General features: G+C 40.5%; 1 protein-coding gene across 1 annotated transcript in view; it reads left to right on the top strand.

Moving 5' to 3' along the window:
- Positions 1–22,863, top strand: part of LOC122551443 (uncharacterized) — a 144,201-nt gene that overhangs the window by 45,408 nt on the left and 75,930 nt on the right. The window contains exons 5-6 of the mRNA XM_087988612.1: positions 8,129–8,239; positions 15,609–15,696. Of these exons, the coding sequence (XP_087844738.1) occupies positions 8,129–8,239; positions 15,609–15,696 (199 nt within the window). The remainder of the gene's footprint in view (positions 1–8,128; positions 8,240–15,608; positions 15,697–22,863) is intronic.

Genomic DNA, 22,863 nt, shown 5'->3' with positions numbered 1-22,863 from the left:
GGAGGTTCTTGCAGGATGAAGAGACGTTAAGCGGACTGCTGCTCCGCCCAAGTGACGGAAGCTGACTAGGAGCCCCAGAAAGAAATACTGACCACAGAGGTGACCTCCTGTGTCTCCGCACTTGAAAGCAAGCAGCATGTTCCAGAGGTGCAGAGCCAGAGGCCTACCTGCAGTATGACCAAAGGCAGAGCGACATGATGAATCACAAAGTGAAGCAACTGCAGGGTAAAGCAGCTTCCAGAACTGCATTTAAAAATCACAATAGGCTGCAGAATTTATGCTTGAATTTTCCCAATTTTAAAATAAGCTGTGCACTTGGCTGTTTAACAACTGTAGTACACATCTCTAACCAAGGCTTGTATTTGACTGTGGGCTAATAGTTAGTGCTACCTGCTTTTTATCTTAGTGAAAAATACATCCCTGGCTAGTGATAATGATGAGGGATGAACCTGGATCATCCAAAAATAAACTGAAAATATGCAACTTGCATGTGGAATGGGAAAATAAACTTCTGTTCACAATGTTAAAAGATAACAGCAATTGCCTCATATCTCACCAAAGTATATCAACAGGTAAAAAGGGATATTTGGAATGGCAATTCACAATGATGCATGGAAAATTTAATGATAGTTCTCTCTTGCTTTCAACAAAGAAAGTTGATGAGCTGAAGGCCATTTGACAGCTCAACAGTCAGTATTTTCTTCTAAACCAGCAATGAAAGGTAAGGCCTGCACTGAAGCATTATGTTGCTTTTGTCGCTTTCTGGCAAAACGAAATAAATCATTCAGAGATGGCGAAGTAATTAAAGGAGCAATGACTCTTTATTCAAAGAATTTTAAGAACAAGAAAGAAACAATATTAAGTCTTTTGCTGCTTACACTGTAGCAAGATGAGTGGGATCTTTGTCTGTGGACATCTTTCAGCGACGAAAGCAAGAATTGAAGGAATGTGAACGCTTCTCGCTGTAGGTCGATGAACTAATCGACTTGACCAATGCAGTCCAGCTGATAGTTTTTGGGTGCATTAGGACCTAACAACCAAAGAGGATCTTGTCATTTGTATGCCCATTAAAGAGAAAACAAGGAGAAAGAACAAAAAGGATATAATATCTATAATAAATTCAAGAGGTGTGTGGTTGATAAAAGCAGGATTCAGCTGTACCAAGAGATATAGTGGATCCAAGAAATATAGTGGATCCAGGAGATACAGCTACAGCAGGAGAAACAGGTGCACCAGGATATAATCTGAACCCTAACCCTATTTGCAATGGGAGAAACAGCTGTACTAGAAGAAATAGCTGCAATGGGAAACAGCTACAAAAGGGAGCAATAGCTGCTGTAGCAGAAGCAGCTTTTCCAGAAGTTACAGCTGAACCAACAGCTTCTCTAGGAGGTATGGCTGCATCAGGGGGAACATCTGCACTGAGGAATATAACTGCGCTAAGAGATAAAGCTGCATGGGGTGAAACAATTGCTCCAGGAGATACAGCTGCACTGAATGGATTTGGAGATGCCAGTGTTGGACTGGGGTGTACAAAGTTAAAAATCACACACAACCAGGTTATAGTCCAACAGGTTTAATTGGAAGCACACTAGCTTTCGGAGCGACGCTCCTTCATCAGGTGATTGACAATCACCTGATGAAGGAGCGTCGCTCCGAAAGCTAGTGTGCTTCCAATTAAACCTGTTGGACTATAACCTGGTGTTGTGTGATTTTTAACTTTGTACACTGGATGGAACAGCTACACCAGGAGAAATAGTTACACCAGAAAATACATCTATTCCAGAAGAATTGACAGCACCAGGAGATACAGCTGAAAAGAGAGATCCAGCTGCAACAGGGAGATACAGCTGCTCCAACAGTAACAGCTTCACCAGGAGATACAGCTACTTCAGGCCATACAGCTGCTCCAGCAGTAACAGCTTCACCAGGATATACAGCTACTTCAGGCTATACAGCTGCTCCAAGAGATACAAGAGCTGCACTAGAGGAAACATAGAAGATTGGAGAAATATAGAGGAAAGGACCAGGATTACTCATTTAATCCCTCAAGATTGTTTCATCATGAACATGGGTGATCTTGATACCCTAATCCTGCCCTCCCAACATATCCTTAAAAATTTAGCTACAAGAGCTATATTTAACTTTCTTGAAAACACAAAAGGTTTTGGCCTCAACACTTTCTGTCATGTATTCCACAGGCTCAGCATTCACTGAGAGAAGAAATTTAGCCTCATTGCAGACCTAAAACGTTCATCCTTTCTCCTTAAATTATGTCCCCTGAGTTTGGACTCCCCACCACTGGGAACATTGTTCCTGTATCTAACCTGTCCAGTCCTCTTAAAATTTTATATGGTTCTCTAACACCTCCCCTTAATGTTCTAAACACCAGTAAATACAATCCAAATGAATTCATTCTCTCCCTATACATCAGTCCTGCCATTCCAGGAATCAATCTGATAAACCTTAGCTGCCCTCCTTGTCTAGCAAGAACATCCTTCCTCATATAAGGAGACCAAAATTACATGCAATATTCTGGGCGTGAACTCGCATATAGAGCCCTATATAATTGCAGAAAGTGATGCTTGGTCCTGTACTCAAATTCTCTCACTGTGAAGAGAAACGTACAGTTTGCTGCACTTCCACAGTTACTTTCAGTGACTGGTGCATGAGGACACCCAGGTCTCATTGAACATTGCCCTCTCAACTTACAATCTTTCAAATAATAATCTGCTTTCCTATTTTTGATACCAAAAATCCTCACATTTAGCCACATTATTCTGCATCTGCCCTATATTTGCCCACTAATTCAGTCTGTCCAAATCACATAGCAACATCTGTCATCCTTCTCACAGCTTACCCTTCACTCAGCTTTGTGTCACTTTTTGTAACGAATTGGATGAATTGGATGTGAATATAGGAGGTATGGTTAGTAAGTTTGCAGATGACACCAAAATTGATGGTGTAATGGACAGCGAAGAAGGTTACCTCAGATTACAACAGGATCTTGATCAGATGGGCCCATGGGCCAAGGAGTGGCAGATGGAGTTTAATTTAGATAAATGTAAGGTACTGCATTTTGGTGGGGCAAATCAAGACAAGACTAATACACCAAATAGTAGGATGCTGGGGAAAGTTGCCAAACAAAGAGAACTTGAAGTGCAGGTTCATAGCTCCTTGAAAATTTTGTTGTAGGTAGATAGGATAGTGAAGAAAGCATTTGGTTGCCTTTATTGGTCAGTGCATTGAGCATAGGAGTTGGGAGGTCATGTTGGAATATTGCACTCAGTTCTGGTCTACCTGCTATAAGAAAGATGTTGTGAAACTTGAAAGGGTTCAGGAAAGATTTACAAGGATGTTGCCAGGGTTGGAGGGTTTGAACCATGGGGGGAGACTGAATAGGCTATTTTCCCTGGAGTATCAGAGGCTGAGGGGTGATCTTATAGACGTTTATAAATCATGAGGGGCATGGATAGGGTGAATGGTCAAGGTCTTTTCCCCAGGGTATGAGAGTTCAATACGAGAGGGCACAGGTTTAAGGTGAGATGGGAAAGTTTTAAAAGGGACGTAAGGGACAACATTTTCACGCAAAGCATGGTGCATGTATGGAATGAGTTGCCAGAGGAAATTCTAGAGGCTGGTACAATTGCAGCATTTAGAAGGGTATATGAATAGGAAGAGTTGAAAGGTTATGTGCCAAATACTGGTAAATGGGACTAGATTGATTTAGGGTATCTGGTCAGCATGGGCTAGTCGGAATGAAGGGTCTGTTTCCATGCTGTACACCTCTATGGCTCTACCTGCAAATTTTGAGACATTGCATTTAATCCTTCATCTAAACCATTGACACATGTTGTGAATAGCTGGGGTGCTGGTACCAATCCCTGTGGTTCTCCACTTGTCTCTGCCTGCCATTAAGAAAAAAACCGTAACTCCTACTCTTTGTTTCCTGTCTGCTAACCAATTTTCTATCCACCTTAATACACAACCCCAGTCCCATGTATTTTAATATTACACATTAATCTCTTATGCAGCACTTTGTTAAAGCCTTCTGAAAGTCCAAATAAATAAACCATATCCATTAGGCTGGGTGCTGGCAGGTGGGACTAGATTGGGTTGGGATATCTGGTTGGCATGGATGGGTTGAACCAAAGGGTCCGTTTCCATGCTGTACATCTCTATGACTCTATGATTATAATCAACTCTACTAATTAAATCCTCGAAGAATTCCCATACATTCAAATATGACTTCCCTTTTGTAAAACCATCCTGACTGTGTCTGATTCTATCACTGTTTTCTAAGTGCTCTGTCATAAAATCCTTGATAATAGACTCTAACATCTTCCCCAAAATGACATCAGATTCACTGGTCCATAATTTCCTGTTCTATCTCTATCTCCCTTTTTAAACAGTGGTCTTACATTAGCTTCCTTCCATTCCATAGGAACTGATCAAGTCTAAAGAATCTTTGAAGATGAACATCCATTATTTCTAGATCCACTTCCTTAAATACTCTGGAATACAGATTATCAGGCCCAGGGCATTTATGAGCCTTCAATCTCATCATTTCCCCAGGACCATTTCTCTGCTAATACAGATTTGCTTTGGTTCCTCCCTCTCAGTAAACCCAGCGCCATCATTTCTAGGATGTTACTTGTGCCCTCCTTTGCAAAGAAAGAAGTAAAGTATATATTTCGTCATCAGTCATTTCTTTGTTCTCCATTATTCATTGTCCCATTTCTGACTGTAAGTGATGTACGTTAGTTGTTACCAATGTTTTACTCTTTACATACCTATAGAAACTTTTACAGTCAGTTGTTATGTCCTCTTCAAGCTTACCTGTACTCTATTTTCTACTTCTTAATCAATCCCTTCATCCTGCTTTACTGATTTTTAAGCTGTTCCCAATCCTCAACTCTATTGATTTTTCTTGCCCATTTGTATGCCTCTTTTTTTCATCTAATACAACCTCTAACTTCCCTCATAAGCCATGGTTTGGCCACTATTCATTTTGCACTCTTGTGCCAAACAGGAATAAAACCTTTTGTAGTTGTCCCATTCAATTTTTGAATGTTTGTCACTGCCTACCTACTGTCATTCTTTTCAGTAACATTTCCCAAACCATCATAGCCAGGTTTAATTCTGATACAATATTACAACATTTAATACTTAAATGATAACTCAACACCTCATTTCATCATAGTGTCCCTTATCAAGATTCGGGACCCTAGAGTCAGAATCAACTACCTCACCTTTCTGTCCTTTGCTCTTGTTCTTGAATCAAGTCTTTTGACTCCTTGCATAGGTTCCTGTCCCACCGCTAATTTAGTTTAAACCCTCCCCAATTATTCCAGCAAATCCTCCCTCGACAGCATTAGTCCATGTCCTGCCCAGTTTGTGTTGGTTCCACCTCCCCCAGAACCAGTCCCAATGCCCCAGGAGTCTGAAACCCTACCATTCATATCATCACTTTAGCCAAGTGTTCATCTGATATCTGCTGCTATTTCTATATTGACTAGCATCTTGGCACTGGGAGTAATCCTAAAATACTTTCTTTGAGGGCCTACTTTTCAGCTTGCTTCCAAATTTCCTATACTCGGTTTTTAGGACCTCATCCCTTTTCTTAATCTATATCAACCTTGCCCTTTACATGAGGCACAGTGACTGTCAGGTTAAACTCTCTCTTCAAAGTTTGTGCGAAAATTTGTAGCTCGGGTGCTCGTTGTTGTGGTTCTGTTCGCCGAGCTGGAAGTTTTTGTTGCAAACTGGAAGCGGCAGGGACAGACCACTATAAACACCGGAGGAAACATCAAAGAAGCGCTTCGCAGGAGGCTCCCAAGCACTGATGATGTCGCCTAGCCAGGGGACGAAACGTTTGCAACAAAAACTTCCAGCTCGGCGAACAGAACCACAACAACGAGCACCCGAGCTACAAATCTTCGCACAAACTTTGAACACTTACGGGCGAGAGACGCTACGACAAGCCAGGAAATGGGAATCCTGCGCTAACCGACTAAGCGCCACATACGAACAACTCCGGTTCCTACACGAATGCCGAAATAATCGAATCCTTCCACAATGTGTCAGATACAGACCGCCAGTCAACAACCCACAAGCCAGGGAAACAGCCAAGCAGAACGGATTCAGGATGATATGCAACAAAAACTTCCAGCTCGGCGAACAGAACCACAATAAACTCTCTCGAATGAGAAAGCAGCTGTATAGTCCTCTAGGACTATGGCAATTTTGCTTTTATTTGCTAGTTTACTCTGAAAGTTTATTTTCTCTCTCTTTATTTTGGTCATCTTTTTATTGGTCCCTAAAACTTCCCCAAGCTTCTGGCTCACCAACAATTTTTGCCATTTTCTATGTTTTTTTTTCTTTCCATTTAATACTATTGTTAACTTCCCTTGTGCTAAAGGTTATTCCTCAAATGATCCGGCTAAGTAAGCACTTAACACTATTAAGGATTATAGGAGCTACTCAGATGCTTTTGCTGGAGAAAGATGTAACTTTTCCTGCAGCCAGTGTATTGAAAGCCAATGATTTAATGAATGGAATAAATGAAGAACATATGCCCATTCCTTTGCATAATGTGCACTTAGAATGTGACCCGTTGTCTGCACCACCGATGGCTGGAATTGCTCAGAAATTATCCATGGATGGAGTTGAATTACTTCTCGGTAATGATTTGGCCAGAGTGAAAATAGTACCATGTCCATAATCACAGATAGCCTAATTGTGGTTAAAGAGAGGGAACAGTTTACAAGATCAAGTTCAGATACTTTTCCATCACGTGGGGTGACCAGAGCAATAACTAAAGAAAATCCATCATGAGAGATCAAAGTGAAAAGAAAGCAAATGTTAGAATAGCTGTGTCTTTTTCTTTAAAAATGTGAATAATTTAAAAGAAGTGTATTTTAAGTCTTACTCAATTGAGGCTGAACAAATAGATCAGAAGTTCAGCAATTCAGCCCCCATCAAAACCTAGTAATGAAAAATCTTTTCACTTCACCCTTAACACGTGACACGGCTGCACCATGAGGATGGCTGCATTAACCAGTCAATGGCGAGTGTGTGCGGGGAAGGCATTTCAATGCTAGAGGTCTGTACTTGCAACACCTAGGAATGCATTCAACTGGAGTTAGCAACTTGAGGAGTGAAACAGTTTGAAGATATTACAAGAATGAACATGGCATTTCGTGCTACTGGAATGCAGCCTGAGGTTTGTGTAGCAAGAGGAGCGTCTTATCTTCCGACTGGGAACCCTCCAACCGCAGGGGATGAACTTGGACTTCACCAGTTTCTTCATCCCCCCTCCCCCCACCTTGTCTCAGCCGGATCCTTCCAGCCCGGCACCGCCTTCCTGACCTGCAGTCTTCTTCTTGACCTCTCCGCCTCCACCCTACTCCGACCTATCACCCTCACCTTGACCTCTTTCCACCTATCACATTTCCAACTCCCCTCCTCCAAGTCCCTCCTCCCTACCTTTTGTCTTCTCCTGCTGAACACTCTCTGCTCATTCCTGAGGAAGGGCCTGTGCCCGAAACGTCGAATCTCCTGTTCCCTGGATGCTGCCTGACCTGCTGTGCTGTTCCAGCAATAAAGTTTCAACTTGTGTAGCATTATTGAGGGAAGTAAATGAAGTGTCAAAATGGATTCTTATTGAAGGAAATAAATTGTTGCAGCAGTCAGATTCCAAACTCTCATTTATTTATGCTTGTTTTCACGGCACGGTGAACCATGTTGTAGTCTATGATAGATATCCTGTGACATCTTAACACTCAGTCTAGGATGCTTAAAAGATGGAAACCTGTTTGGGTGGGTGGTGTGGAGGGACACAAAGAGTTCTACTTACGATATTACTTCACAATCAAAGAATTAACGCTTGAATGATTTTTATGAATGCTGTTCAACACATTAATGTTCCTTTAGCTTAGCTTCATGAAAATTGATCAATGCAATAGCTTTGTGGGTCAGACAGCCACACAATGGAATCAGAGGAAATATAATTACACATTCCAGGCAAAGTCTGCAGAGTGAAGGATTAGAATATTACTCTTGTTGTGCAATGTTAGGTAATATTCTGGACTTGCAATATAATTTTATTTTATGTCTTTGACTCCAGTTGAAGTCAGCCACTTACACAGTTCGAAGTCATCCTCCGATAGTTTCTCCTGAAGAAGTGGAGGAAGTACAATTGGAGAAGGATGAAATCGAATATAGGATGAACACTGTGGTAAGGAGTCATCAATCCCTGATCCATACAGCAAATTTTCCTACTCCATTTTGCCTGATTTTTGATTAGGGGATGGAAAGTCAGTGGAAAGCTATCCAGCCCCATGACTGAATCACAGTTTCATTATTTCCTTTCAGAACTATATTCAGGTACACAGAGGAAGTGGTAGAGGTGGGTATAATTACAACATTTAAAGGACATTTGGACAGGTATATGGGCAGGAAAGGTTTAGAGGGATATGGGCAAAACGCAGGCAAATCGGACTAATTTTGTCTAGGAAATCTGGTCGGCAGAGACAAGTTGAGCTGAAGAGCTTTTTTCCGTGCTGACTGTATACTTCCTCATTTTCCAATAAAATACAAATAATGACAGTACAGGAATAGTACACCGTTTAAAAGGTCGCCTTTCCTAATGCAGTTTTCAAAGGGTAATGAAAATCTGAAATGCTCTCTGTCGATATATTATTGAGGATGGGAGTCAGTTGAAGGTTTCAAGATTGTTCAGCAAGGGGTATTAAAGGAGGGGGATCAAAGACTGCAAGCTGAAGTTAAGGTGCAGATCAGTCATGAGGTAAATAAATGGAGGGAACAGACTCAAGGGACTGAATGACTTCCTCCTGTCTCCATGTTTGACTATGAGTGGCATTGCATGAGAGTAAAAAATAAAACCATATTTAAATGAAATAGAATTTCTAAGAGTGATGAAAGCAGATTTCATATCTTTCCTAAGCAATCTTACATGCACTTAAAGAATTCATTTATAAGGTCCTTGGAAGAAACCTGGAAGTGGGGCTAAACTGGACAGTGTTTTCAAAGAACTGGCATAGGCCAAATGATGATCTTCTGTGCTGTGAAATTCTGAGATCCCATGATTTATGCTACGTTTCTTGTTTTCCATTTAGAAAGCTAATTAGGTATCTATTATATATGTTACATGTCAGATTCGGGCACTGGTTCAGAGGGCCACAATTTCAAGGCTATCAAAACATGAACATTTAATTTGCATTGAGACTTCAGTGCAATACTCAGAGACTGCTGCATTATTGGAGATGTTGTCTTTCAGCTGATAGGTTAAACTAAAATCCCATCCTGAGATCCTACAACACTATTTGAAGGAGACCAGAAAGTTCACTTGGTGTCCTCAACCAAAGCCACAGAGATCAAAAAATCATTTATTCTATTTGTGAAAACTTCTTGAGCATACAATCAGGCACTTGTTTTGCTGCTTAATAACTTTGCAAACTAACTCACCATCTGAAAGTGCATTGACAAACTGATTTATTTATCAGCTTTACATTCTTGTACCTGTATTGCTGCTTTTCTTTGATAAATTCAATTGACATTTAAATCTAAAACATGAGATTTATTTATTTTGTGATGTTTGACCTGTTTCTGAAGATTGTGGAAGTTACAGAAAAGACTTAATAACTAAAGTAATTAACAGAAAAGTACAAGAGCCATTAATATAGCCTCAAGAATTTAGCCAGTGAATACTCAGCCTTGTACGACTGGCAACAGGGAAGCAGTGGTATCTAGATTAGGAGAGGCACAAAAGACTCATTAGCACAATAACCATTTTTCATATGTTTTAGCTTTATTTCTGCTCTTTGTTTTTTTTTAAATTAAAATGCCTCTGAAATTAATTATCATGCAAATGCATTATCTCGATCTGGTCTTTTGCTGGCCAGAAATCAATAATCAGTATATAGTGGGCTGGTGGTTAAACTGCAAAGCGGACCCATTTTCCCCTTTTCACAGCTAACATTTGGACCTATCTTACATCTCTATCCCTCCTTTACCACTATTTTTACTGCATTTGTCTTTTCCTCTGATCATGCTCACCTCCTGTACCACTTGCTCCTCCTAACCTCTGTCACTAGCATAGAAATCATAATTTTCCAGTTCTGTTCAGTTCCAAAGAAGACATACTGGACTCAAAATGTTAACTCTGTTTTTTTTTCTCTCTCTCTCTCCACAGATGCTACCAGACCTGCTGAATTTCTTCAGCACTTTCTGTTTTATATTTCAAAATTCTAACATTTGTATTACTTTGCTTTTGGTTGATTTTGCTTTATTTCCAAATGTAAAGTATTGGTTCTTCCTCTCTGCCCTCTCAAGCACTATACATACATACAAATGTACCAAATAGGAATAGAAGTTCAACATTCAACCCCCACTAAGCCTGTTCTGCCATTCCATAAGAGTTATGTTTGTGTTTCGAATTCCACAAAATCCTCTGAGAGAAAATAAATCTCAATTTTGCTCTGAAACAGAAACTCCCTATTTTAAACTAGTGTTCAAAAGTTCTGGATGCACTCACAGGAAGTCAGTGAGTGGTCAGGCTAATATTTACTCTTCTATCAGCAGGTCATTATCATGTTACTGTTGTGAAGCTTGCCATAGGCAAGTTTCCAGTGTTCCAGCACTTTAAAAAGCAGTCATCAGCTGTAAGGTGTTTTAAAGTATCCAGAGTTGTGAAAGGTGCAGCATATTGCAAATCTCCCTTTCTTGCTGGTACAAAGGATGTAAAGTTATCATAGTCTCAAAGTCTCATTAGAGAGAAATGACTGGTAGTGGTTGAACCTGGGGGGGCCGCACACCTCAGGTGAGGGGCATGGTTGGGAAGGCTGGAACTTCATGGTGACTTCAGCCAGTATATGTAGTGCGTATCACCTTGCATCACAAACCAGCCACCCACCCAATTCAGCTAACCGATCCCTGTCTTGCTGGTGTATTATTCTACGGCTTTCTGCAGACCTTCAACCAAATGGCTATTCTTCCTAGGTGAACCTGAAAAAAGCCGTGGGCTAGTAAATTATATAATTGAGAACAACGTGAAATCTGCTGCTAGAAAGGCCCAAGAAATTGAGCAGGGGTGGCAGACAATCACAGGAGAACACAGAAGAAATCAAAGGGACCCATAAAGGGACATGCAGGTTGGGGGTTCAAAGGAAAGACCAGGGCCAGTGAGGATATTAGGAGGGAGGAGAGGTAAGATTCGATTGCTAGGAGGTTTAACATGGTGGAGGTGATGTATTTGTGCTCCTTCAGGATGGTGCATACCATTCATCCAACAGTCCTCACCTTTTAGTGGTTGGGTTGTCCAGGCCTCACACATGCAAGTGTTATGGCTGAATCAAAGAACAATTCATCAGATATGCAGACTCATTAAAGCAATTAACTGAGAGCCCTGGCACTTGGGAGTGGGTGAGTCACCCACACTCCCTCACTCCATTCCTGTAAAAACATAAGTAAGCCACATGCAGTTCTAATTTTAGCTTGCATCCCCATTCAAACTCACTCATTAAAATTAACTCCAAAGAACTTACATTTCTATTGTACCTTTCAAGAGCTAAGGAGCTCTCAAAGTGCTTCACAACCAATTTGGAAGTGCAGATACCAGATCTCTAAACACAACAATATTGCAGGGCCTTACAAACAGTTAATTTGATAAATGACCTGGTCATCTATTTCAGACATGATGGCTGAAGAGTAAGTGTTGGTCAGGATAAATGAAAATCTCAATTTTATGATATTTCAATGTTACCACAGAATATTTTACAAGCACCTGTAAGGGCACACAGATGTATTATCCAACACTTCCTGACAGTACAGTGTTCTCTTAGGACTAGACTGTCATGTCAGCTCAGATTACATGCTCAAGTGTCTGGAATACAGCTAAAGCCACCAATTCAAAGGCAACAAAGGTATCACTGAATTAAGGATAATACCTGCTCCCAGCTACAGTCCATTTTCTGCCAGTGATTGCTATAGAGAAACCCACTAGTTCATCTAAAAACAGCTCACAGCATTGATCAGAGATTGAACCAGGTAGCCTTTGGACTGGTTAGTTTAGTACCTTTACTGGTGAAGCAATTCATTGTTGAATTTGCTTCAGAATCTCAGAACACTTCCCTGTTAGCCTGTTAAAGATTAATTGTATTTGAAGATGAATATATTTGCATTGCCGATATATTACCATGCTAAATATTTAACTCGTAACTCAGAGTTGTATGAAAATGCAGCCAGGGTCCCTGAAGCTGTATAAATTATGCAAATATAAAACAATAAATGAAAGTGTAATTTAATATCTTTGCATTTAGATTCGGTCTACAAAATATACTGTACAAAACCTATCAACTTTCTAAACCAGCGCTTCGAAGTTCCAAACTCACCGCATACATTATCCAAAATCTGTTAGCTAAAACCATGGGATTTTCATATGGTTTCTGATTTCACTCTTAGAATAAGATTTGGAATTTATGAGGGAAGATTCTGTATGATCATTTTTCAAAACTCTTTTGCAACAAATCCCGATGAAATTGGATAGTCCCTGACTGCAGGACGCAGATTGTGTAATTAGCTTGTGCCCATTCAGAGTAATATAGGCAGTATGCAAACTTCATTCTACCTGCTAATTAAATGATTATGGTGTGCGGCAACATTCCGAATGCGCTATTGTATGATGCATCAGCAGTAGCAGGTTTCTGGGAAGGCAGCACCATTTGAAGTTAACCTGCACTACTTAAACCAAATCATACATCTTAAAGGTGGGCTGCATTTCTGGCTGCTACAGGGGCTTGAAGTAATAAAATAGAAGTTTATTTGCAAGACCCTACTTAACAAAAAAAGATGCAACAGAGCAGAGTCGTACCCAAAATTCCCCAGTACAACAATGGAGTTCATGCTGCCCAAGGTGAACAGGAGGAAAGAAGTCCTCTTCCTTTACAGGGGGCCAGGACACCCTCCAGGCAGAATGTCATGAGAAACAAGATTATGAAGCTCAAGAATCCACATTACGACTGAGTTATCTCTCACAGTTCTTTTGATTTTAGCAATGATGACAAGCTGTTATCTCTAGGACTTTGATAATTCTTTGATGGAATAGCTGGTCAGATGGACTTAAGATCTTTTCTTGCATTGGAATTCAGGATGGTAAGGGCTGCGCTGCTCTCACTGTAGCAAACTTCAGCTCAATCATTCCGAGGATGTGTCAGGTGGTTTATCTCTCAATTGAAAATTTCCTGGTGGCACCCTGGCTCAATAATGCAACAATCTCACTACTCCAAAAGCAACATTGGCTTGCAAAACCTTAAAATGTGAACTAGTTGATTTTTCCAAGTTTTAGAACTCTCCTGCTATCTCAGCTATGTAGCACTGACTGACAATGACTCCAGTTTATAGTCCAAATTGAAAAAATATGTGGTCCCTTACACTTCTATGAGAAGGTGCAGATGTTGGACATAAAAAGGACTGCCTGCAACTATCTAGCTTGTGAAGACAATGGTGCTAATTGAGAAATATACAAATGAACAATATTTTACCAGCTGCTTGGCAGAGCTGCAGAGTGAGAGAAAGAAAATGGTGTGAGCAAGGACTGGAACTGTCTCTCTCTCTCTCTCGCTGTCTCTTTTCCCCCCTCCCCCCAGACACCTCCCCTCACCCATCCTTCTTGTCATCGCAAAAGTTAACAATCCTTTTAGTATTATATCCTTTATCTAATTTTGCTTCTTCTCATATTTTCCATCCACATGAATTATTTCAAGATTCTCTGTATTGAATGTCATTGGTTGTGCATCCACCCATTCCCTCATCGGCTTAGTGCTTGAGGCCTATCATTCTCCTCTTTACAGATCATAAGCCTTCCAAGTATTGTGTCTTGATGATTTTTCTTTCATTATTGAATGATAAATAATGGCCAGGACACTGGGCAGAACTTCCCTGTGATTTCCAAAATCGTCCCACATGATCTTTCTATCCACCTGCAAGGGCAGATGGGTCAGCAGTTTAACAGCACACCTGAAAAATGGTGCAACTCTCCTTTTGTATTGCATTGAAGTGTTAAACTTGATTTTGCATTCAATTCTTCAGAGTAGAACTTCAATCCACAACCCTCTCACTTAGAGGCATGAATACAACCAACTGGAAGAGCAACTGTTGTTAGCAGCTACCAGATTTGAGCGGAAATATTATCCAGAATGTGTGCTATGGTTATTTTGTTACTGGAAAGCAGTAAAGCAATATGTTCTTCATATAAGAACTGTAATAGTTGTGACACACTGTTGGGTTTACTATTCTGCTGCTATTCTGCATAGGCATGATTTTATAATTCATGATTTGATGAAATGAGCAGAGTTCTATGGAAGAACGATCATTTAACCAATCTTTTGGGGTTCTTTGAGGAAATAGCAAGTGCTGCAGATAAAGGGGAAAAGGTGGTTATACTGTGCCTTAACTGGTACAGTGCAGTGATAGTCATGCCCCTCAGTTCCACAAGTCATTCTAAAAAGTAGAAATGTATGAAATCCCACTGAGACCACCAAAGTGACCAATTTGCCTGACTGATGAAAACAATGTACACCAACTTTTGAAAACAGCTCTATTTATTGTAAGACATTTGACTTTAACATAAACTAGAGAAAAGAAAGGATTTTAAATGATCTATGTCTCCATAGGTGCTGCCAGACCTGCTGAATCTTTCTAGCAATTTCTGTTTTTGTTTTTGATTTCTAGCATCTGCATTTCTTTGTTTTTGTGCATGTGGCATGTTGAGAGTTGCCCTTGCTGTCAACCACCCTCACCTACCCTCTAATCTCCAGCCCATGGATCCATCCTATAATTATCACCTCGGCCCCCCTGCGCCTCTGGTGACTGTTGTTCCTACAACAGCCATCACCACCCTCGTGCACCAATGAGCAAAAGAGCTGACAGCCAGCATCTCTCAGTGAGCTGGATTTTCCCAACCAGGGCTCCTCAATTCCAGGGAAGGTCTGCAAATGGCCACTTAAATAAGTGAGCAACTCCATAAATTCCACCTCCTGAACCCTTGGCAAAATCTCCCTTTAACCTTAGCCTTTGCTCTAAGTACAAGCCTATTGTTGAAACTTCCCACAGAAGCAAAAGCCAGCATCCCTTTCACTGATGCAGTGAATTCATTTACCATTTCTATAGCTTTCATGCTTCAAAAAGGATGTCATAGTCAGATTTTAACACAATATTCCACAAGATGTCTGATCAGTGTTTTAGAACACATCAGGCATACCATCATTTCCTTGCTTTAGTACTCTATGGGGAACATCATACTCTCTACCTGCCACCACTCCATAATTGAAATTGGGAATTCACTGTGGAGGAAAGCAGGCATAGACGTGTGGCCAATGAGAGGGAAGCAAGCAATTTAAAGCACCACGAAACTGTCTCTTTCATTTGTCTCTATCAAGATTCATAGCTTTAGGGAACTTGGCAATTCCGCAGCTACTTCAAAATGTTGTATGTAAAAAATCCTTAGTTTTGTTTGACAGACAAATCTAGGCTACAGCATCTACATAAAAAATCAACATAATTGCACTTCTTTGGCCATTTTGTTACAGAAGGAGCGTGCAGCAAGGGAACTGCGCTGGAAGTTAGATTATCACCTACCCGGTTACACTGCGATGTTAGCCTCCAGACAAAATGCAGGTGGGTTCTCTACCTCGTACATGTTATCAGTCACTCAATGAATAGCCCATTTCCCAGCGGAAGGCTATATTCTTTTCTCAAAAATAAAACTCCCTGAAATTAATTAGACAATGTCACGCTTGATTTTATCTTATTTGGAAATAATTTATTACCCTTTCTGCAGGATCTATTAGTGTACAGATCAGTGTAATTATTCATTTGCAAAAAAGCTCAAGGGTAATTAGATGGAAGAAGCTTTAACACCCAATTGTATTCATGTCCACATTCGGGAACACTGTTACATAAAGCAATAATTGGCCACTGATTTTGACTACAAGGACCATATCATCAACAGAAAGAAACAGTCAATTTCTGTGCAAAACATGCCATGTTTAGTAGTACAGCATTTGATTTGACACAAGTATTTCAATTCATAATTGCTTCAATTCAGTGATTTCCCTGTTTTGGTACTTGTAATTCAGGAGGACATCCTCTCAAATATTAATGAATGCTGACTAGATTCTCACACAATTTATTGGGATGAATCTTCCCAGATTTTGGTGAAATGTTAATACTGGGAAATTTCAGGGAGCTTGTAAACCCCTGTGACTGCTCTCAGACATTTCTCCAGTGTTCACCGAATTAATTATGTATTACACCTCCACAGTGTCACTCTTTCTCAATCTCACATGCAACAAAGTTGGAAGTCTTTGCTGCTCATGGGACTTTATGACATTTCTGCTGAGCCTGCCATATTTAAATATCAGTTGTGCATCATTTCAAACACTTCAAGCTGAGAACTGCACTTAGTCTTGCTGTGCAGTTCCAAACAAAGCTGAGCAAGGCAGGTTAGCACCCCATTCACAGACAGGGACTTGATGGTCTTTGTGGATCAGGTGATAGAGAAGTGGTTCTCTTTCCCAAGATTATCAGAGGACACTATGACACATAGTTTTGCTAGCCTAGTCTGAAGGAGTTACCTGGTCAGTGTAGATTAACGGCCCAGAGGAATATGCATCAATACACCAAGAAAGTTAATCATTTCTGGGTTTATAAGGTTAAATGCCACCATTTCCTCTCTGCTACCTCACGCTCACCCTAACTCTGGCATTGCACCCATCTCCCATCAAGGCTCATAGTGGACCATTCTCACTATTGCATGCAGCATGGCTCTCACCCACCCCATGCTCCTTTCCTTCCCTCTGCTCTTCTTCCTCACTCACTTGGGACACCTCACCAACTTTCCTGATTGAGGATAGATTAGCCCGTGACTGATTTCTGTGCAGCTCCCTGGCTGACTTACGTATTCTTCAGACTGGTTGCACTCATCCTGCAAGACTGACCATGGCCCAGTTATGTGAGGACATACATTCACAGACCCTGATCACATCAAACACCTGACTACTTTTGGCTAAAACCCTGGACTGAGATCCAACAATACTCTTGATTAACTTTGGTGACATCCACCTGACAGATCACTGTCCTCCTTGAGTCAACTAAGAACTATTCCCCTTAGAAGGACAAGAGCAGGAGATACATGTGAATATCATTACCTATTAGTTCCCCTCCAAACAACTCACCATCCTGACTTGGAAATGTTCATTCACTGTCACAGGGTTAAAGTCCTGGAATTCCCTACCTAACAGCACTGGGAGTGTTCCTACAGCACATCAACCCAAGTGGTTCAAAACGCAGCTCACTGTCACCTTCTGAAGGGCAACTGGGAATGGGGAATAAGTGATAGCCCAGCCAGTGATGCCAGCATCCCATGAATAATAAATAAAATTGCAGCCTGCTAATTTGAAAATGACCTGTTCATCACTACTCTTTGCTTTCTGTCAATTAACTACTGTCAATTCTGTCATTTATCTATATTAATAAATTATCTTCACTGTTTGTTTTCTTGTATTTAACTTTTTGAATGATGCCTTATCAAATGGATTTTTTGGAATATATGAAGATAGGAACAGAAATAGGCCATTCAGCCCCTCGAGTCTATCCCTTTATTCAATGAGATCATGGCTGATCTGCGGCTGAACTCCTTATACCTGACTTTGGCCCATACCTCTTAAGACCTTCACTTAACAAATATTTATCTATAGCAGATTTAAAATTAACAACTGATCTAATATCCACCACCATTTGTGGAAGAGAGTTCCAAATGTCTACCACTCTTTGTGTGTGGAAATGCTTCCTAACGTGTCCCCGAATGGTATAGGTATTATACATCTACAGGATTTTCTTTATCTATCTTCCTATTTGCAACCGTAAAAAGCATTTGTCAAACACAATTTGTCTTTCAAATACAAAACCATGTAACCTCTGTCTAAGTTCATTTTCAAAAATAATTTGATAACAGATTCCTGCATTTTCCTGACAACAAACGTCAGCCTCTCTGTGTTTTTCCTTACCCTTGAGTAGCAGTGTTATATTTGCGAACTTAAATCCATTGGAACTGTTATAGACTCTAACAAATTTTGGTAAACCTAGAATGTCAACACTCCAATTTTCCTTTCTGGAATTCTAAGATATTGATCATTTTTGTCTTTTTACTTTCAGTGTCTCTGATATTTGTTTCCTGTTCTATTAGTAATTACTTTCAACTTCTTATGCTTATTATTATCTTGGTTACTATTTATTGCTTCCATCACTGAAGGTAGTTCGAGGTCATGTTTTCATGCCTCTTTATCAGTCTATTTGTGTGTAAACTATATATTTCAAAATTAATGGACAGATTACAGCAAAATCTGGTACACGGAAAAGGTATGGCCCAAATAAGAACTGATTAGATTATGATGAAGATAAAGTTTCAGATCTAGAACTTGGAATTTTTAAAATGATCCTTTAACATTGGGAAATAGGGCAAATTGTTTTTTTCAATACTGCGGGATGTTGTGTAGTGTGTTGCTGACTGTTCTGGAATATTGTGAATTGTCTCAGCTGCTGTGATGCAAAAACAAGTAGAGTTTTCAGGACAGATATTTGGATGTGTATTAGACAAAAGCATCCTCAGTGAGATGGAAGTTCTTGCCTTTGTTAGCTTTATAATTACAGTGCATCAACCAGGCAAGGAAAGTGCTCAGGGAAGACCTCTGTAATTATAATAACATTGAGATCACATAGTGGAGCAGTGTTATGAGCTCTATTGGGCACTCTTTTCACTTATCTCTGGTACGTACTTCCTGTCTTCCACCACAAAGACAAGTTTAGAATATTTGCTCAAAATTTCTACAATGTTCTCATTCTCAATGATAATTCCTCCTATTTCTGGCTCCAAAGTACCAAGACTAGCTTATTTGCTCTCTTCTGTGTATCCTTTCAAACTCTCATAAAAACTGTTATTTGAATTCTTGACTAATTGGCTCTTGTACTGTACTTTTGTTCTCCTGAAACAAAGTACAAAAGGGAATAGAATTCAAAACAGGGAAATCTGAAGTAGAGATTTAAATTACTGTTCATGTGTGAAATTTCTCCCTTTGCTATTTAACTTGGAAAGAGTTAATTGTGCTGCTTTCATCTGGGTTCAGACGTACATTCTGGTGTGTCAGCGACCATACTTTGTTTTTTCGTAAAGCATATCTGACATCCCTTTGCATTCCTCACCCCATGTCAGTTTTCCTTTGGACTTTTTGTGGTTGGTCATGATTCACGTACAAAATGTATCCTCTTGAGGTTGGGTTCCCCACTTTCAAAGAGGGATGAAAATGAGATTTCTTCTGCCACACCATTTCTTTTTGATAACACAGGATTCTGGGAATCAATTAAATCAGCCTGGTTTGAGGGTTTGTGAAGAAAATAGAATGCCTGCTGAAAAATACAACATTATGAAAGTAATTATAAATTGGTCCCCTGCATTTAACTATCATTATTTGGTACTGTATTGTTATATAGGTGTATTTTAATTGGAAACATAAGAGCAGGAGTGGGTTAATCAGTCCCACAAAGCTGCACCACCATTCTGGATCACTGACTTCAATATCTTTTTCCCAAACTTTCACCATATTTCTTGAAGTCATTAGTATCTAGAAAGGTATTGATCTCTATGTTAACAGACTCAGTGGCTGAGCTTGCACAAACAAATAGACTTGAAATATTGCAGTTGGGGTGGCAGAGTGGCTCATTGTTAGTACTGTTACTTCACAGCGCCAGGGACCTAGGTTCGATTCCAGCCTTGGCCAACTGTTCCGCGTGAAGTTTGCACATTCTCCCTGTGCCTGCATGGTTTCCTCCAGGTGTTCCGGTTTCTTCCCATAGTCCAGAGCAGGTTAGGTGGATTGGCTGCGCTAAATTGCCCACAGTGTCTGGTGATGTGTAGGCTAGGTGATTTAGCCATGGGAAATGCAGGGGTACAGGATGGGGCGAGTCTGAGTGGGATGTTCTGCAGAGGGTTGATGTGCATTCAATAGGCTGATGGCCTTCTTCCACACTGTAGGGATTCTATGATTCTATGTTGACAATCGCAAATGAAAAACATTGGAGAAACTCAACAGTTTTAACATTTCGAGTTGACATAACTCCTCTTCAGAGCACTGAACTCTCCTGACGAGTCACATTAGACTTGAAAGGTTATCTCTGTTCCTCTTTGCACAGATGCTGCTAGACCTGTCGAGTTTCTCCAGCACTTTTTGTTTTTATTTGAGTTTTCACAGCCTTCCTGGATAGAAATCCCAAAATGCACTGCCCTCTGAATGAGGAAATTCCTCTTCATCTCAGTTATAAATGGTCTGCCCCGTATTCTAAGACTATGTCTTCTGGTTCTAAACAACCCGCTTCTGCCAAACCCTCCACAAATCAGCAGTCCTCCCCAGTCAGGGGAAACAGTCTTTCTGTATGTATCCTTTGAGAACATAGTGAATTACAATTAGATCACCTCTCATTCTTCTAACCCCCAAAGAATACAGGCCCAATCTCCTCAATAGGACAGTACTGCCATCCCAGGTGGTAAAGGTGGCATGGTTGATGTGAGGGAGCATGAACTGAGATAAGGGGATGAGTGTTGACTGGCTTATCTCTGCACCTACACTCCTCATACACTTTAAGGTAGCTTGCAAACAATACTGCGACCTCCACCCCATCTTGAAAAGACTAAAATGACACATGAAGTCAGGTTTGCTGTTTGTGAATCGTGAGTTTCCCTGATCCAGGGGAAGATTCGGCCTAGTATTGCCACTAAAATTATTGAGAGGTATTTCAAGCTTTCAGTCAGCACCACTATAATATCCCTTACCTTCAGCAGTATGAGATGTGGCCCATAGAATATAAAAGCTGACAAGAAATGCTGAAAATATCACAACATCAGGCAACCAATGTGAGTGTGATTCTTTTCAAAGTACAGTTGAAGAATCATTACCAGGAACCAGTCTGGAGAAGGAAGGAAGAAGTGGTGCTTTGAAAGCAATATAGTAGCTTGTCTGGGAACTGATAAAAACTCATCATCACCTATACCGGCTAGGGGATTGAACAGTCATCCTTCACGAGACGTCAACACTATAGTTCGAAAGGTGTGAACCTCAAGCAACGAGCTCAGCTGTTCTACTTGGAGGCTATTCCTAATTACTGCATTTAACACTAATTAACACTCCTATATTAGCAGTCAGATTGACTATTTAAAAACTGTCATACACCATCAGTCACAGGAATTACCATTGAAACCACTGGTGCATTTATAATGTATGCCCAACTTCCTTTGCACAGTGCAACTCTGTTTGGCAACTACATTAGAACTAGATGTATTTTTAAAAACATTTCAGGAATTATTTTAACAAAAAAAACATGATTTCAATCATTCCCTGTTGCGACAATCTGTCTCCGTTGATTGTTGAATCAAAAGAGTAAATCCATTGTCGGGTAAGCATTTTAATTCTTGAAGCTTGACTGCTATCCCCATGCATTCTAGCTGCAGAGCCCTGAATCATCCAACATGAAGGTGATAACCAAGATCTTTGATTGACTGCAAACAGGGAAGCAGGGGGCAAGGTGTACTTAAACATTCTTGCTAGTGTTAACATAAGGCAGTATGTAATATTCAATGTGTATGCTTCTTATTGTGAGTTAGGCATGCAGCCAGAGATATTTCTTGTCAGCACACTTATTCTGGGGGCTAAGTAAGGGGACACTGGTTAGAGATACAGAGCACGGCGGTGTTCTCTGGTTGCATACCACATTGAAATACTTGGAAGAAGAGAAATAGCTGTTGGACCTGCAGGTGAAATCTCTGGGTTTTACAATGCTGTTTTGGATGCCTTCAGATTAGCAGCAGACTTCTCCCCCAGCTGGAAGAAAGCTCTGCAGGCAACATTTCTGTTGGCAGGAGAAAGCAGTTACAAAGGAAGTGAATGCCAGCAGCTTAGCTCCAAGGCCACGTTTACAATGACATCACAAAGTTGTCAAGGACACTGCTCTTTCATTCTCTGCTCACACCTTCACCTTCACAGAACATGCAGGAGTACAGCTTCAATTGACATCAGGGCTTAATGCTGTGCATGGAATCCATTCTGTCCAACATAGATTAGCCCTATCAGCACAACACTGGCACTCACCGACACATAGCCTTTCCTGACAATCCTCACAGCTGTCACAATAGCATGGAATCTATCACTACCATCATAGAACAGGAATCACTGTTGCAAGCTACTGTGTACTGAGCAAAGACACAGAAGTATTGATGTTCACTTCAAGAGAAGGCAATAGACTTCATGGCTGTCCTCTCTCAGGATGATAGTTTACCAGCTTCCATGTGCCCCACTCCAACAGTGACATCAACTGTCTCACCAAACCAGGCTAAACTGCATTAGCCCACAGCAAGATGGTGCAGCCTGTAGTCAGACCATCAATATCGAAAGCTGCTCAAGGTGCTGAGTACAGCCATTTGAAGTGTTCTCATAGAAAGGTTCATTTCACAAGCTGTAGCTACTGGGATATTTCATAGAATGTTATGATGGGGAAATTAGCACAAAAACTCACTAGAAGTTACAAAGAGAAATTCATGATTATTTCTGTTCATTGTAACTGAGTTGTTTGATAAATTGTTTTTAAACCTTGCTGAAAAGATACACAAATTTGATGCTTTTCCACTTGTACTTGTCAGGACTGACATATACGAAATTAAACTTCAAGAGGGAATACTTTGGAGGTGCTGATTGTTTGGACCATGGTTGACTTGGAAATACAGCAGGATCTGTTAATTGT

The sequence above is a fragment of the Chiloscyllium plagiosum genome, unplaced genomic scaffold (assembly GCF_037043375.1).
Source record: "Chiloscyllium plagiosum isolate Xiang-an unplaced genomic scaffold, Cpla_swu_hap1 HiC_scaffold_7, whole genome shotgun sequence".
Classification (NCBI taxonomy): Eukaryota; Metazoa; Chordata; class Chondrichthyes; order Orectolobiformes; family Hemiscylliidae; genus Chiloscyllium; species Chiloscyllium plagiosum.
Note: the sequence above shows the minus strand (reverse complement) of the source record. Positions and strands in the feature narration are given on the sequence as shown.